Source organism: Ovis canadensis, chromosome 24 (genome assembly GCF_042477335.2).
Source record: "Ovis canadensis isolate MfBH-ARS-UI-01 breed Bighorn chromosome 24, ARS-UI_OviCan_v2, whole genome shotgun sequence".
NCBI classification, from domain to species: domain Eukaryota; kingdom Metazoa; phylum Chordata; class Mammalia; order Artiodactyla; family Bovidae; genus Ovis; species Ovis canadensis.
The window spans coordinates 41,472,320-41,487,788 of record NC_091268.1 but is presented as its reverse complement, the minus strand read 5'-3'; the positions used below and the strand labels follow the sequence as shown (position 1 = coordinate 41,487,788).

The 15,469-nt window shown below is 55.2% G+C and overlaps 2 protein-coding genes across 2 annotated transcripts; one reads left to right on the top strand and one right to left on the bottom strand.

Moving 5' to 3' along the window:
- The first annotated feature begins 6,400 nt into the window (after positions 1 to 6,400).
- C24H16orf92 (chromosome 24 C16orf92 homolog) lies at positions 6,401 to 7,221 on the top strand. Its single transcript, XM_069569798.1, has 3 exons — positions 6,401 to 6,521; positions 6,853 to 7,011; positions 7,130 to 7,221. Exons 1-3 carry the CDS (start codon positions 6,401 to 6,403, stop codon positions 7,219 to 7,221), a joined length of 372 nt encoding a protein of 123 aa, XP_069425899.1.
- Positions 7,222 to 7,565: 344 nt separating this feature from the next.
- On the bottom strand, positions 7,566 to 15,469 carry TLCD3B (TLC domain containing 3B). The gene is made up of 5 exons (XM_069569923.1): positions 14,440 to 15,469; positions 13,522 to 13,605; positions 10,356 to 10,590; positions 9,172 to 9,267; positions 7,566 to 8,638 (listed from the first exon to the last, which is right to left on the bottom strand). The coding sequence occupies exons 1-5, from the start codon at positions 14,562 to 14,564 to the stop codon at positions 8,351 to 8,353; spliced, it is 828 nt and encodes a 275-aa protein (XP_069426024.1). The 5' UTR covers positions 14,565 to 15,469; the 3' UTR covers positions 7,566 to 8,350.

Here is a 15,469-nt window from a genome sequence, read left to right as displayed (position 1 = left end):
GTCTGAGCCGAGCGGGAGGGAGAGCCGGAGAAAGTGCGGGGAGGAGGGGGTGAGCGAGGTGGAGGCTAGGAGGCAGCCGGCGCGGGCGGCGGGCGGCGGGGAGGGGCGGCCGGAGGCTGGGGAGGGGGCGGGACTCTCCCGCCGGGGCCCGCCCCGGCACACTTAAGGAACGCACCCGGGTGCACACACATTCACGGGCAGGCTGGCACACGCATCTTGCACGGACACTCCCGCGCACACGCCTGTGCCCACGTGCGCACGCTCACAGTCGTGCATAAACCCAGACACGCGCTGGCACAATTACCCCGGAGAACTTAGCAGACACACGCTTGCAAACACACGGACAACCTGCGCCACCAGGAACCCTCAGCGAGAATAGCCCGGTGTTCCCCAACTCCTCCCTGGAGACTCGAGCCCCCGCTCCCAGCCCGCGGAGCCTCGCTCCGCCGCTCACTGCTGGCTTCTGTCCTGGGTCTCCAGGGCAGACCACCGGCCTAGTTGCCATGGCGACGCCGGATCGTCCTACCCACCCCCCCACCACCGCACCTCTCCAGTCCTCACGCCCCTCCCCTGCGGAGGAGGAGGGAGGGTGTCTAGCCTCCCCTATCAATATCCGTAGGGGCGGGGCCTGTGGGGCGGGGCTTAGAGAACCGCAATGACCCAGGAGCGGGCTGGGGAAGGGGATCTGATCTGCCTGCGGTCACTGGTTTGCGATCTCGCGTCCCGGCCCCCGGCTGAGAAACCTCAGAGTTTGAGGCCCGAGGCTGTGGCTCCTCACGCTTCCATCCTTTGACTGGTCAGGCTTCTTTCCTTGGACCCAACCCAGCTCCCGAGGATCCATGTCCGCTTCTTAGGGCTGGCGTCTCCTTTGGGAATCCACTTCCTCTCACCTTCCCACTTGCAGTCGGACCCTCAGGTGCAACGGAGCACAGGGCTTCGTTCTAAATGCCCCAGAGCCCTGGGGGCCTTCCTTCTCCTCTCCTCTCGCCTGAGCCCAGCACCCACCTGTCAGTCTAACTCCAGTCTTTGATCTTGGCTCTCTTCTTTCCCAAACTTGCCAGCCCCCAATGACAAAGTCCCCACAGTGACCTTCAAGGCTCTTCAGCCTAAGACTGTGACTTCTCCCATCTCATCCCCCTTACTCATCTTGCTGGCTTTCAGGAACATTACTTGCAGTTCCTAGAACATACCTGGGTCTCTCAGTCAGGCAGAACTTTGTTCACCCAAGTTCCTCAGCCTGGAAGATCTTTCCTTTTTTCAGAGGGCACCTTGGACCCCCTCTTCCTAAGACACATCCCCCACACCCCCAGCTCAGCCCCCAGCTTCCTGAGCTCTTACAGCCTCAGCTGTGGTGATGCTGGCATGTCATGCCTGTTTACATTTCTGTCTCCACCACCACTGAGAAACAGAGGCTGTCCCAAGCTGGGCCTGGCACTAGGTTGTCAACATTAACTATTGTGATTTTAGATTGTGTAGCAATGTGAACATATTTAGTATTGCTGAATCTGGTGCTTGAAAATGGCTAAGATTTTGAATTGGCCATAAAGTTCATCTTTTTTCTGTAACATTTTAAGGAAAAACTTGAATGAACTTTTTGGTTTGGCCAACCCAGCATAACTATTCATATATGGATTTTTACCACCCTCCCTTTTTTTTTTTTTTTTTTTTTGCTGCACTGTGTGGCATGCAGGACCTTAGTTGCCCAACCAAACTCGTGCCCTCTGCAGTGGGACCATGGAGCCTTACCACTGGACTTCCAGGGAAGTCCCTACCCCATTTTTTTTTTTTTTAAGTAAGGAAATGTTAAACCAAACTACACTGAGACACCACTTGTCACTAATCACATGGTAAACATCAAAGCAAATGTTAACACATAATGTTGATGAGGCTGTGGATAAATGGGTACCATCTCTGTAACCACTGTTTGACTCTTTGATCCAGAAATTCCGCTTTTAGGATTTGGCCCATGAGCAAAATAATAGAAGTTCAAGATTATTAACTGCACCATATCTGCCATGGCAAAAGATTGGAAGCAACTTAAATGTCCGTCTGATTCAATCAGTTCTGTCACAGTTTCACACAATGAAGTAGCATGCAGCCACAACAAGGAGGCTTTTTATGTACTTATACAGAATCATCTTCACAATCTCATGGTAACTGAAAAAAGTAAGCTACAGAGGAGCATGAATGGAATACTGCCATTGAGTGAAAAAAGAGAGAGAACTTATATATGTTTGTTTATTTGTGCATACATTTATGGAAGGCTGCACAGGAAAATGGTAGCTATGGTGACCTCTGAGGAGGCTGTCATGAGACAGGTGAGGGCAGGAATAGGAAATGTTTATTTTGTACCATGTGCATATGTTACCTACTCAAAAGAATACACTAAAATAGCATCTTTTCAAAAATAATTTAATTTATTTATTTTGGTTGTGCTGGGTCTTCACAGCTGCCTGGACTTTTCTCTAGTTTCAAAGAGCAGCGGCTACTCTCTAGTTGTGGTGCTCAGGCTTCTCCTTGCGGTGGCTTCTCTTGCTGTGGAACACAGGCTCTAGGGCGCCTGGGTTTTAGTAGTTGAGGTGTGGGCTCAGTAGTTGTGGTTCCTGGGCTCTAGAGCACAGGCTCAGTAGTCGTGGTGCACGGGCATAGTGGCTCCACGGCATATGGGATCTTCCCAGATTGGGGATCAAACCTGTGTCTCCTGCATTGGCAGAAAAATTACTACTGAGCCACCAGGGAAACCCTGAAATAATGTCTTTTTAAAATAAAAGCAGCCATAAGGCTTCCTTTGAGTTTCTCCAGGATAAGAAAGGAGGCAGGACTAAGGGAGATGCTATCCATGATCAGAGCTGGTGAGTTTGAGGAAAGGCAGACCTAGGTCTGCAGTGAGAGGAGGGGCAAGCTGGGCGAGAAGCCCACACCTGCTTCCTCCGCTGCTTTCTTCTCATGGGGCTTAGTGCAGACCCATCATGGGGCATCCAGAAAGCCTTGTTGCAGGAAGGTGAGGATGAGGCTGGAGTTCTGGCTGGTTGCAGGGGGCATGCAGACAGTGCTGAGCCCTGGTATGTCTAGAGGTGGAAAGGCTTTTCATCATCCATTAAGCCAATAAATATTTATTGAATACCTACTCTATATTGTGGTGCTACGGCTATGACCAAGATCAATGATCTCTAGCTTCACAGGCTTGTAGGGGAAATAGACAAATGCACAGACAACTCCAGTGCAGTGAGACTGACGTGGTGATGGGGGGTATTCAGAAAATTCAAGTTCACTTCCCAGGGGAAGTGTTGTCTCAGCTGAGACTTAGGAGATGAGGAAGAATTTCTGGGTCAAGTAGGGGGCAAGAGAGTGGGAGGCAGAGGTGTATCAAAGGCTGGGGTATGCTAAGGAAGGGAAGCTGGGAAAGAACTGAAGTGGGTAGGTAGACAAGAGACTCACAGATCAAGGTAACCGTTCAAGGGAAGCCACTGGAGGGTTTTAAGTAGTGGATCTGTATGTTCTGGTTTGTTCTCAATAGGAGAAGAGCAAATAGAGATCACGCAGTCCACAAAACGTTGCAATAAGCCAGATGAGACATGGGGTTGGCAAATAGAGATCACACAGTCCACAAAACGTTGCAATAAGCCGGATGAGACATGGGGTTGGCTTGAATGAGAAGAGGGAAGTAGATGAACTTGAGATTTAGATTGGAAATTGAGCCAACAGTTCTTTTTAAAATATATATATTTTACTTACTTATTTGGCTGTGCTGGGTCTTAGCTGAGGCATGCTTGATTTTTTTTTTTTTTTTAGTTGCTGCATGGAAACTCTTAGTTCTAGCACACAAGATGTAGTTCCCTGACCAGGGATCAGACCCAGGCTGCCTGCACTGGCAACGCAGAGTCTTAGCCACCAGACCACCAGGGAAGTCCTGAAGCAACAGGCCTTGATTATGGGTTTATCAGGAGAGAAACACGGAGGGGTTTGAGGCAATTCCTAAGTTTTTATGTTGAGCAAAACATCTAGAGCAACAGCGAGCTTGTTTGCTGCAATGGGAAGAAGGTTTGGGATAGGAGAATTGAGAGCTGTACTTGGGATCTACTGAGTTTGAGATGTTTTTGGACAGAGCCATGAAGCAGGAAGTTGGGTAGGGGAGTCTGGAGCTCAGAGGGGAGGGCCGGGCTGGAAATATACATCTGTGAGTCACCAGCATATAGATAGTATTTAAAGCCATGCGACTGGATGAGATCACCTAGAGAGAGAGGGTATAGATAGAAAAGAGAAGGTCCAAGCCTGAGCAGCTTAGAGGGGGAGGAGTCAAGAAAATCGGTGAGTGCCTAGAGGCAGGAGTATGCGCACTCTGCTGAGAGTCAGAACCAACAGAGAAGTAAGGGTTAGATTTGGCAAGTTATGGGGTCCTTGGTGCACCCCACGGAAAGTGACTTCAGCGGAGTGGTGGGGACGAAGCCAGTTGTGAAGAGTTTGAAAGATACGTTAAAGCTGAGTGAGCAATGACAGCAAGTGTAGACAGCCTCTTAGGGTTAGTGTGTTTACACTCAAACAATGTGCATCCCTGAGTTCTCTTTCCTCTGTGGTCCCCCAGGGCATAGACCATGCCCTGGTGATTTCTATCTAAGCCATAAATGGAGTCCAGCACATAACAGGAGCTCGATACATTTATTTAATGGTTGGATGAATAAATGAATGGATAATTCACTGCTTGTGTCCAAAGGGCCTTTTCTGGCAAAGAGGGCAGCTGTGTTCCTTTGAGGCAACTCATGAAACTGTCAAATCCACTCCAAAGACTAAATAAAGAGTCTGGACCCCTTTTCCCAGGACCCCTTCTCCCAGCTAAGCCCTGGAGGGCAACTGCCTACAGGCCTGCAGAGGGAGCCCTGGGCCAGAGCTAGGAATCAGGCTGAGTCCCTGCTGTCCCTCACGTGACACTGGACAAATCACTTCCTTTTTCTGAGAAGAGATACATATAGGGTGCAATCCTTGGGTCAGGAAGGTGCCTTGAGAAGGAAATGGCCACAAATCCCAGTACTTTTGCCTGGAAAATCCCATGGACAGAGAAGCCTGTTAGGCTGCAGTCCATGCGGTCACAAAGAGTGGGACATGACTGAGCACACACACAGAGCCAGTCCCCCAGAAGGCCCCATAGATGTTAGTCTGTCTCCTCCTTTCCCCTCTTTTTTCTCTCTGGGCCTTTTCCTTGTTTAGGAAGTAGAAGCTGACCCTGACAAGTACCTCCCAGGGTTGCTGTGAGGAGAATAGGTGGGTAGTCCCTGAGGGTCGGAAAGATGACAGTGGGGACCCAGTGGAGGAAGGAGCCTCCTTCCACAGGACAGAGGACCTTACTCACCACAGACACGTGTCTGACGTGGGGCATGTCACAGAACTTGTCAGAGAATGTTGAACAGGCAATTGTGTAGCAAAACCAGGAAGACCCTGAAGTCTCCTTGGGCTCGGATGGGGCGGGACAGATGTTTGACAGACAGGCCTACTTGCCAATCGAAGGGGAGCTAACTATTGTCCTCTGAGGGAAGCCTACAAGAGTGAAAGTGACTGTTGGAAAGCGGCAAATAAGGGAAAAGAAGAAACCAGAAAGGGAAAACAGAATGGACCATGGGGGAGCCTACCCAGAGATGGGGAGTCTGTGAAGCCTCTAGGCATGACCAGACACCTGCCCCGAGATGGGTCAGGGGACTTCCTCTGACCACCCCCATTCCTGCCGTTCCCGAGGCCACTTGATGGGATGAGGGAGCCGTGTCTTCCTTAGGTACGGAGAGAGAAACAGGCAGACACTGCTGCCACCTAGTGGAGATGCTTGTTTCTCTAGGTGGCTCACCCCAGCGCTGTCCTCAGCGGAGCACCAAGAGATGGAGTTTGGGTCATGGGGGAGATCCCTGGGCCCCTGCATTTGAGGACACAAGGCAAAGAGGGGGGCCAGGGAAAAATACAGGTGCCCTTTGGAAGTGTGTGTTGCCTACCTCACCTCTGTCTTGGCTCCCTCCTCTGTAAGATGAGGACATAGTACCTACCTTAGAGGATGTTATAATGGTTAAATGAGTCAGTCCATGAAAAGTACTTGGCATCGTGGCAAGTGCTCAATAAATGCTATCTGCGGTCGATCCAAGGGGGTAACTGGAGATGTTTAGCCTTGTCCTCCATCCCCCCAACCAATCCACTGTGCCTGCTATACAAATGCTGCTTTCCTCAGTTCTGGCTTTCAGCAAATTGTCCCACCAAGCTCCTCATTTGTAAATCCTGGGGCTTCCACTCTTACTGTTCTATCAACAGCATCAACCCAAAGGCTCTATGAGCCCCAACCTCTCCCCTCTGAATCCAGGGGCTTGTGGGGGAGGGTCCTGGATCCTAGCACTTCCTCTCTCCCCTCACCCTAGAGTGTGTAATCAGAATGGCTCTGGGCTGTGACATCACAGAACTCTCACCTCATCACAGGAGTGGAGGGGTGATGTGGCCAGGGCAGTGGGTGCGGGTGTGGATGTGGCTGCTCAGGCTGGGGCCCCTAGAATCAGGTGAGAAGCTGGGAAGAGTGGGGAGGAGGAAGGCTGGGGATTGGGGTCAATGCCGCGACCAATCCCGCCCCCGCCCCCGCCCCCAGAGGCTGGGAGGCCACAACTGGGCTCTTCTCTTTGTTCTCCACACTTCTCTCCCATCCTCCCTGCCCAGCGTAGGCCTTCTCCTGGAGGGCTCAGCCAACCCCTAAGAAGTTCTGGGAACAAAATCAAGGCCCTCCATAGCTACACGAAGGCTGTGTGGCCTGGCAGGGCCCTGGGTTTGTCTCAGACTCGGGTGGGGTTCAGGGCTCTGCTTGGCTCTTTCATAGACTTCGCTCTGTGTCCCCAGCACCCAGTCTGGAGAGTGCCAAGGCCTCGGGCCGGGGAGCAGAATCTCCGCTCTTCCTAGACAGACCTGACTTCTTTGATTACCCAGACTCAGACCAAGCCAGGCTCCTGGCCGTGGCCCAGTTCATTGGAGAGAAACCAGTCATCTTTGCTAACTCAGGTATGACCCAGCTTGAGAAGGGACTGTCCTCCTGGCCAGGGCCTGGAGGATGTCTGCCCTTGGCCCTTTAGTTGGAGTCAAGCCCAGGGTCCCCTGTCTGCCCTTCATTGTTGAGCAGATTCTGACTCCAGGCTCTTCCATCACATCCTGGTGGGTGCTCTGCTGGTGGCCTTCTTCTTCCTGCTTTTCCAGTTCTGCACTCACATGTAAGGCCTGTTCCTCACCCCCTCACCCCCCGCCCACCGGAGCCTTGCAGGGAAGAGGCTGAGGGACCCAAAGCCCAGGGAGGCAGTGTGACCTCCAACCTCTGATCTCCACACCCCACAGGAGCTGTGAGAAAGGGGCCTAAAAAGCCAGAGGAGAGCCCTGGATTCTGCCCTGGGCACCCATGCCTGCTCTCCTCTCCTGCTGATGAATAAGAGTCCTTGCTTCTTTCTCCCTGACTGCTCAGCTTGGGGGGCCTGCCCTGTCCCACAGTCAACCTGTTATGGCGCTGTCTGCCCCAGACGCTTGATCCCTCCCCAACCCCAAAGAACTGGGTGACAGGGCCTTGGTGGCGTTCACACTGATGTCTTTATTAGCGGTCTGTAAAGCACCTCCCAGGGTCCCCCGTCCCCAGACTGGAGGAAGCCTCGAGAAGTCTGTAGCACCAGGGACATGCCAGGGCCCAGGGGCAAGATGTCAGCCTAACAGGGAAGGGGCTGGGTGCTCCCCCACTTGCCCCCCGGGGTTGCTCAGCACTGGGAAGGCTGGGGGGTAGCAGCCACCTCCCTCCCCCCACCCCAACACATTTGAATAAATAAATAAAATAAATAAGATTCCTCAGGCTGGCCTCCCCTGGAGAGAAGCTGTGGAGATAACCAGACCAGAGACATTAGAGGGGGTGTCGCCTCCCTCCCAGAGGAGTTTGCAGCAGGGGGGCTGGGATGGCGTTGGCAGCAGGGCCTCCCCCACAGTTCTTTGAGTCCTGGTCCACTCAGGCTCCCCACAGCCTCAAAAGCCCTAAGCGGATGGGAAGGGGTGCGCCTTCTTCCTCTTCGCTTCTCCAGGGCCCAGGGGACATGATGGAGAAAGGGGTATGCAGGAGGGGGTCGACCCCTCGGCTCAGGCACTGTGGGGAGAGGTCCCCTCTTCCTGCCTTCTGTCTCCCCTGGTCCCGGCCCCCAGCCCCTGAAGGGACGTGACCCCACCCTGTCGGAGTCCATCGGTCAGTGTCCAGGGGGCTGTCAGGGCCAGAGGCCCCTGGCTCCCACTCCTAGCCCAGCGGCCCCAGAGCCCTGTTCCCACGCGGTGGGGAGGGGGGTGGGGTGGGGAGGGTCCCCCGCCCTCGGCCCCACCCTCAGTCCTGGGTCTGACAGGGAGAGGGCGGCCGGGAGCCCCGGGGCCGGAAGAGGCGGCAGGCCCCGCGGCAGATGAGGAAGAACCAGTAGAGCTGCGGGGCGAGGAGCAGCGCGGCGCCCAAGTTGACGTGGACCGGGAGGGCGAGGGGCACGGCGAGCAAGGGCAGGCCCGCGTGCCGCCCGTAGGCCCAGTACAGGTAGGGGAAGAGCAGCACCCGGCAGCAAAGGAAGCTGAGCAGCATCAGGGCCCCGTTCACCTTGTGCAGCAGGGTGTGCTGCTGTTTGTACTGCGGGAGGGGCGGGCGGACAGGGGCAGGGAAGGCACACGGGGGCGGGGCGGGCTGTCAGGGGCGGGGCAGGCGCCTCTGGCCACGCCCCCGACTCAGCCCCCTGGGCCACCTCTCCCTCCGCCCACCTCCCGGCCTTCCCTCCTTGGGACAGGGGCCAGGTTAGGGGCCCCAGGACCCGCCCCCTCTCCCCCTCCCCCTCTGCCCTGACAGCTCCCCTATACCCTACCTGATAGCCTCTCCCAGACCTGACTCCACCTGTCCTTTAAAAAATCCCAGTTGTTTTTAGTTGCTAAGTCGTGTCCCACTCTTTTGGGACCTCATGGACTGTGGCCCGCCAGGCTCTTCTGTCCATGGAATTCTCCAGGCAAGAATACTGGAGTGGGTTGCCTTTTCCTCCTCCAGGGGATCTTCCCAACAGGTGGATTCTTTATCATTGAGCCACCAGGGGATAATCCCGGATTGGTTCCGAAAAGTGCCCAACCCTTCCCTTGTCCTCCCTTCAAGCTTGCAAACCCTCAGCGCCCGCTCACCTGGATGAGAATCTTGCCAAGGCAGACGAAGGGGGTGCTGACCTCTGCCATCAGCAAGCAGCCTAGAAAGAAGTCTCCCTTGCCTTGACGCCACACCTGAGAGGGGAAGAAGGAAACAGCCTGGCCTGAGCCTGGATTCCTGGCAGCACTGTTCTCCCGAGCTGTCTCTTCTCTGTCCCTTTTGGAGATGCTTCACTCTGAAAGTCTGAGCACAGGTGAACAGTAGCAAATCTGGGAGCACTAACCCCCCGTATCCCTCCAAACTTCCTGCAGGTGAGATGATATCCATGATACTACAGATGAGGATACTGAGTCTCAGAGGTGTGTGTATATGCTCAGTTATTCAGTTGTGTCCAACTTTTTGTGACCCCATGGGCTGTAGCCCACCAGTCTTCTCTGTCTATGGAATTTTCCAGGTAAGAATACTGGAGTGGGTTGCCATTTTCTCCTCCAGAGGCTCTGCCCAACCCAGGGATCAAACCCACATCTCTTGTGTCTCCTGCATTGGCAGGCAGATTCTTTATCACTGTACCACCTGGAAAGCCCTGAGTCTCAGAGGCAGTGGTGTGTGTACATGTGTGTGAAAGTCACTCAGTCATGTTCAACACTTTCGACCCCATGGACTGAAGCCTGCGAGATTTCTCTGTCCATGCAATTCTCCAGGCAAGAATACTGGAGTGAGTTGCCATTCCCTTCTTCCAGGGGATCTTCCCAACCCAGGGATCAAACCTATGTCTCCCACATTGCAGGCGGATTCTTTACCATCTGAGCCACCAGGGAAGCCTGCAGCGGTGTGTGGTGGTGGTGGTGGTTTAGTTGCTAAGTCGTGTCCAACTCTCGCAACCCCATGGACTGTAGCCTGCCAGGCCCCTCTGTTCATGGGATTCTCTAGGCAAGAATACTGGAATGGGTTGCCATTTCCTTCTCCAGGAGATCTTCCTGACCCAGGAATTGAACCTGGGTCTCCTGCATTGCAGGCAGATTCTTTACCAACTGAGCTACCAGCTCCAAAACATCACAGCTGGGCGTGATCCAACCTCTTGCTATTTGGGGCTGGGCTGGAGCTCAGGAAACCCTCCCTGGGGCACTTCATCCTGCTGGGACCTGGACCCAGGGCTTCGTAGGCTCCTTCAGTACCAGCATGAGCGGGACACAGGGCCCTAGTTCCCACAGACCCCACTCACCACCGACAGCGGGAAGCACACGAGCACCATGACAGCGTGGTGGAGCACCATGAGGAACTCCTTGTGCAGGTAACCACGTGCCACCGCCCAGGTGCTGCCCGGGGCTCTCGTGCTGCCTTCGTCCCCTCCGTGCCCCTTGACCTGGTGCTTGTGCCAGTGACACAGGAACATGGCATAGATGTCATAGATGAAGTAGGGCACTGCAAACTGTGTGTAGGCGGAGGAGAGCCAGTGTCTGTCGGGCAGAGAGAGGGGTGGGGTCAGTGAGGGAAGGAGATGGACAGGGCAGCTGCCAAGTGCTGAGGGCTATGTTGGATGCATCACAGGAGTCAAATCTCCAGTGATGCTTGTAAGAACCATGAGACAGAAGTAGACTCTCAAATTACATGATGGAATCCCAAGGTGGAGGGCAAGAAACTTGCTCAAGTGATCACAGGATCACTCAGCTGGTAAGCAATAGGGCTGGGGTTCAAACCCAGACTGAGCTCAGAACGCACACATTTTTCTTTCTTTCTTTTTGGCCACGCCATGTGGCAAGTGGGACCTTAGTTCCCTGACCAGGGATTGAACCCATGCCCCCTGCAGTGGAAGCAAGCAGTCTTAACCACTGGACTGCCAGGGAAGTCTCTCACTCATTTTTCATATTAATTCACTCATATTCTGTCTCTCGGCAATGTGCTAGGAGGAAAAAGGAAGACAGACCAACAGACAGTCATAGCACTGAGGGCTGAGACAGAGTGAGAAACAGGCCAGACCAGCTCTTAGAGACAGCGGAGATCAGGACAAATTACAGCAGACGTGGTAGGAGTGGTGGGGAGAGATCATACTGGCTGACACTAAAAGCGAAAGCGTTAGTGGCTCAGTCATGTGTCCGACTCTTTGCAACCCCATGGACTATAGTCTGCCAGGCTCCTCTGTCCATGGAATTCTACTGGAGTGGGTTGCCATTTCCTCCTCCAGGGGATCTTACTGACCCAGGGATCAAATCTGCGTCTCCTACATTGCAGGCGGATTCTTTACTGTCAGAGTCACCAGGGAAGCCTTGACTGACATTAATTGACTACTTATTACATGAGGGCCCTATTCCACTACTCTAAATCTTTTACAAGCACAAATTTATTTACTTCCCACAAAAAGCCATGAAAAGTAAGTATGACTATCACCCCATTTTACAGGTGAGAGAGGCTAGGTTACCGGACCAAGGGACGAACATGAGAAGTCTGGCTCCATAGCCCTCACTCTCAGCCCTACTGTCCTCTAGAAGATTCGGGATGGGAATTGGTGATGCTGTCAGTGCTGCTGGTTCTGCCCAAAGGTGGCCCCACATCTTGTTTTTTCAGGTACAGCTAAGCATTAAGAAGAAAACGCTGAGCAAAAGGAGCCAAGAGCAGAGAAAGTTCCGTGTGCTTTGAGAGTAAACAAAAATGAAAAGTGCATGAATATGCAACATTGCATTTTTCTTCTTGAGTCAGCACATGGAGTACGTTCTCAGAAGTCCGTAGTCCTGTGACAGGTTCGAGGTGGGGGCGGGAGGTCTAAGAGGCAAACCCAGCAGTACTCCCCAGGCTTAGTAGAGAGATGAAAACAAAGTCAGCTGGAAGGCACACAAATATGAGGACCAAATAAGAGGGGCTGCTGAAGGGAGAAGTGGAGTGAGACCTGGGGGTGGGCCAGCTAAGGACCAGGGGTGACATGGAAGGAGAAGGTGAACCCTGGGGAAGGCTGGCCTGGAAGGGATGATTTCTGGGGAAAAAGAAGCAGAGAGCCATGCTGGAGTGTGTCACCGGGAGGGAGCGGGAGAGAGAGGAGAGGAAGTGGCAGCCCATGTTAGAGACGAAGGGCAGGAAGGTGGAAAGGGGTCCAACTGGCCTGAGAAAAGTCAGAGCAGAGAGTGGCCTAGGGAGTCAGCCACAGCAGACATGGTGACACCACTGGCTTGTGGGGGTCCAGACCCTGGGCTCTGGTGTGAAGGGTTAAACCCATCCCCACCCTCTTCAGCAATTAGGTGCTCAGAGGTAGGAGCAGCTGTTGCCCCTGGATTAACCCTGATCCTCCCACCTACCTGAGGATTAAGGGGGGAGGGACAAGAACAGACTGGGGGGACGGGGAGGAGAACATGTAAGAGCTGGAAGGTGACCTCTGTGAGAAGGTGAGAGAAGGGAATGTGGGGGTGGGGGAGGATCCAGGCTCCTCTTGGACTCAGGAGGGGAAATGGGGGGAAAGGGCAGGAGGAAGCCAAGTCCCTGGGGTGGGGTCTGAAGAAGGAGTTTAGCATCCACTCTGTATGGCCAGGACTGCTGTAGGCATCTGACACAAAGTCAGTTCCTCCTTGCAGCAGCCCTCCCAGATAGGGGTGGACCTCACTCCGCAGATGAAGGAATTAAAGGGAAAGAGGAGACACCTCTAGGTCGGGTCATCCAGACCATGTCCCCAGGGCTCAGCAGCCACCAGAGAGGAGGAACAGGATCAGAAGTTAAGCATGGGGCATCATCAGCACCCTCCCAGGCAACTAGCAGCAATGACAGCCTGGGTCCCCTTGAGCTGACGTGTCAGCACCACGGACAGGGCCCCTTTCCTCCCTCCTCCTGCCCCACGTCTCCGGCCTGGGCTCTTTTGGCAGCACCAGCCACTGCAGCAGCTCCCACTGCCAAAATTTGGCCTCTTCACCCTTCACTCCCCACCCCACTGTCTAACCATTGGTGGCCTTGTTTTGTGTCATCTGTCCCTCTCACACATGGAGCTGGGACTGGACACCTGGATTCTGGGAGGAGATGAAGGGTGAGCCTGGCACGAGTGAGTAGGGAAGCACCCCAGTTGGGTACTGGTTGGAAATGGGGTCTGAGGGGGTGAAAGAGTGGGCAGAGGGCGGGGAGGAAACGACACTCAGAACCTACTATGATCCAAGAGGCTGGGAAACCGAGGAGCTGCCTTGAGAATCCTTTTTGCTCCCCGCTTCTCCTCCTCCTGGTGTTGACCTTTAAGGACAGGATGTGGATAAATTTGTCTCGGGGTGTTGAGTTGCAGCTATTGTAGTTAGCTTGTTCAAGCCCAAGTTAAGGGCTTGGGGTTCACTGAGGGAGTCCCCCGGATGATCTGTGCCCCACTCACGGGTCACATGCACATAGGCTGCTGGAATGGGGGGAAGCTGTGGTCTCATGGAACTTACTGGTCATCTATGATGTGCTTGCAGGAGGTGGAGACGATGTAGCCAGCAGTGGAGGCCATTACAGCTTGCACAGAGGACACTAGCCTAGGAGGAAGAGGAAGTAGCTGTAAAGGAGGGAGATGCGCCTCTTGGTTCCTCCTCTTTACTGTCCAGCTTCTGTGCTTCTCGGGTGCTTGCTGCCCATCTTTTCTCCAGGCTGCCTCGCCTGGGACTCAGCCCCACCACTTCAGCCTCCAGGACTGCTACGGAGTCGCCTTCCTCTCAGGAGGACACCCGGGAGGTCATCGTGAGGTGAGCTGATGCGGAGAACCAGTGGCAGATAACGAGGTCCCTTCCAGGGAAGGGACGGGGTCAGGGGTGGGGGGGTGGCAGCACAGGATGGCAGGGGGAAGCCCTGGGCCTGTTCTTATACCTCTCAGCTGCCTAGTCATCGTGGGTCATCCCCGGCCCCTCGGTTGCCCCTGATTCCCCTCCCAGCTACTTTCCCGCTCTCTGCTTGCTAGCCACCACACTCCCCTCCCCAACTCTGGCCCGCATTCCAGGACTTTGCAGAGTTCTACCATTCACTTATCTGTCCCTCATTCCCCCAGACACAGCCCCCACCCCTAATGATACATGGCCCCTTGCCGTGTTCCCTAGTATCCTATAGGAATGTTTTGGTCACATGCCAGCCCTGTTTTGGAGGGTGGGAGGCTGAATGGGAAAGGGAAGCAGAGCAGACTGAATCCTAGTAGACCAGATGGCTGGGTTTGGATGAGGTCTCCTGGGACAGTGAGTAAGGCAGCGCGGAGAGAAGGAAGCTGGAGGTAGAGCCCACTGACCACTTCAGGAGCCCCTAGTCCCTATCCGGCCAAGGGTCCCTTCCATCCCCATGCAGCCTGGGAAGGGGAGGGGGCAGAGGGAAGGCAGGCAGTTTACCTGGCTGAGACAATGACCGCGTCGGCCTCCTCCCAGCGCAGCTGGGGCAGCCGCTGGAGCGTGTTCTTGGAGAGGAGGAAGAGTCCGGGGAACACCACCCCCCCGGCCACCATGGGGGTCAGCATGGTGGCTCAGGCCTCTGGCAGGGAGCCTGAGAGCAGCCGGGAAAGGGCTGGGAGGCCGAGCTGAAGGGAGTTATGGGGGTGGAGAAGAGACGCCAGGCCGGGGAAGGAGAGAGAAGAAGAGAAAGGGGCACAAAGGGGACAGGCAGGGTGGGGAGGGGATGGGACTGGAGAGCCCGACCCCCCCCCCCTCCCAGGACCGGAGAAAGGGAGTTAGATGGAGATTGGGGAGATGGGAGAGACTGGGGGAAAGGGAGGATCCGAGCAAGGGAGCCGGAGAGAGCCAGCCAGAGGGTTGGGAGCAAGACTGGGTGAGAGGACAGAGCGAGAGGGGACAGGACGAGGAGGCTGCGGGTGGGGGAGGGGAGGGAGCGAGGCAGGTGGGGGGGCTTACGTGGAGAGGCTGGGAGGGCCCGAGGGGGCGGGGTGGGGGGTGGGGGTGGGACTGTGGTGCCAGCTCTGAAGGGGAGGGAGGGCGGGGAGGGAGACCGAGGAGCGGCCGGGCAGGCGGTCAGCGGTCAGCACCGCTCTCCCGCCTCTCGCTGCCACCAGAGTGCCCGCGGCCGGGCCCATAGGCAGCCCCAGGGCATTATGGAGAGTTCGGGCCCAACCCCCTGCCCCCTCGGCGGGGAGGGGGCGGGGGGAGGGGAAATCACCGGCTTGGGGAGGGCGGGGGGAGGAGGAGGGAGTTGATGGCACCGACCAGACACCCAGAAACCGGACCTGCAGCGGCGTCTCCCCATGCAGCTCTGAGCCACAGCAGTGGCTGCGACAGAGATGGGGGGAGCAGAGAAAGAGGGAGGGGGAGGCCCTTAAAGAGACAGACGCTGCGGCAGGCTCAGGGGGCTGCTGAGGATAAGGGCCGAGGGCGGGACTGCTCTCCTCTGGGGCTCCCTGGCCGGCTAGGG

Coding starts and splice junctions, on each gene's coding strand:
- C24H16orf92 (XM_069569798.1), top strand. CDS start 6,401: ATGGCTCTGGGCTGTGACATCACAGAACTCTCACCTCATCACAGGAGT. Junction 6,522..6,852: donor GCTGGGGCCCCTAGAATCAG/GTGAGAAGCTGG, acceptor CTGTGTCCCCAG/CACCCAGTCTGGAGAGTGCC. Junction 7,012..7,129: donor AGTCATCTTTGCTAACTCAG/GTATGACCCAGC, acceptor ATTGTTGAGCAG/ATTCTGACTCCAGGCTCTTC.
- TLCD3B (XM_069569923.1), bottom strand. CDS start 14,564: ATGCTGACCCCCATGGTGGCCGGGGGGGTGGTGTTCCCCGGACTCTTC. Junction 9,268..10,355: donor TGTGCTTCCCGCTGTCGGTG/GTGAGTGGGGTC, acceptor TTCCCCTCTCAG/GTGTGGCGTCAAGGCAAGGG. Junction 8,639..9,171: donor TTGGCAAGATTCTCATCCAG/GTGAGCGGGCGC, acceptor CCCCTCCCGCAG/TACAAACAGCAGCACACCCT.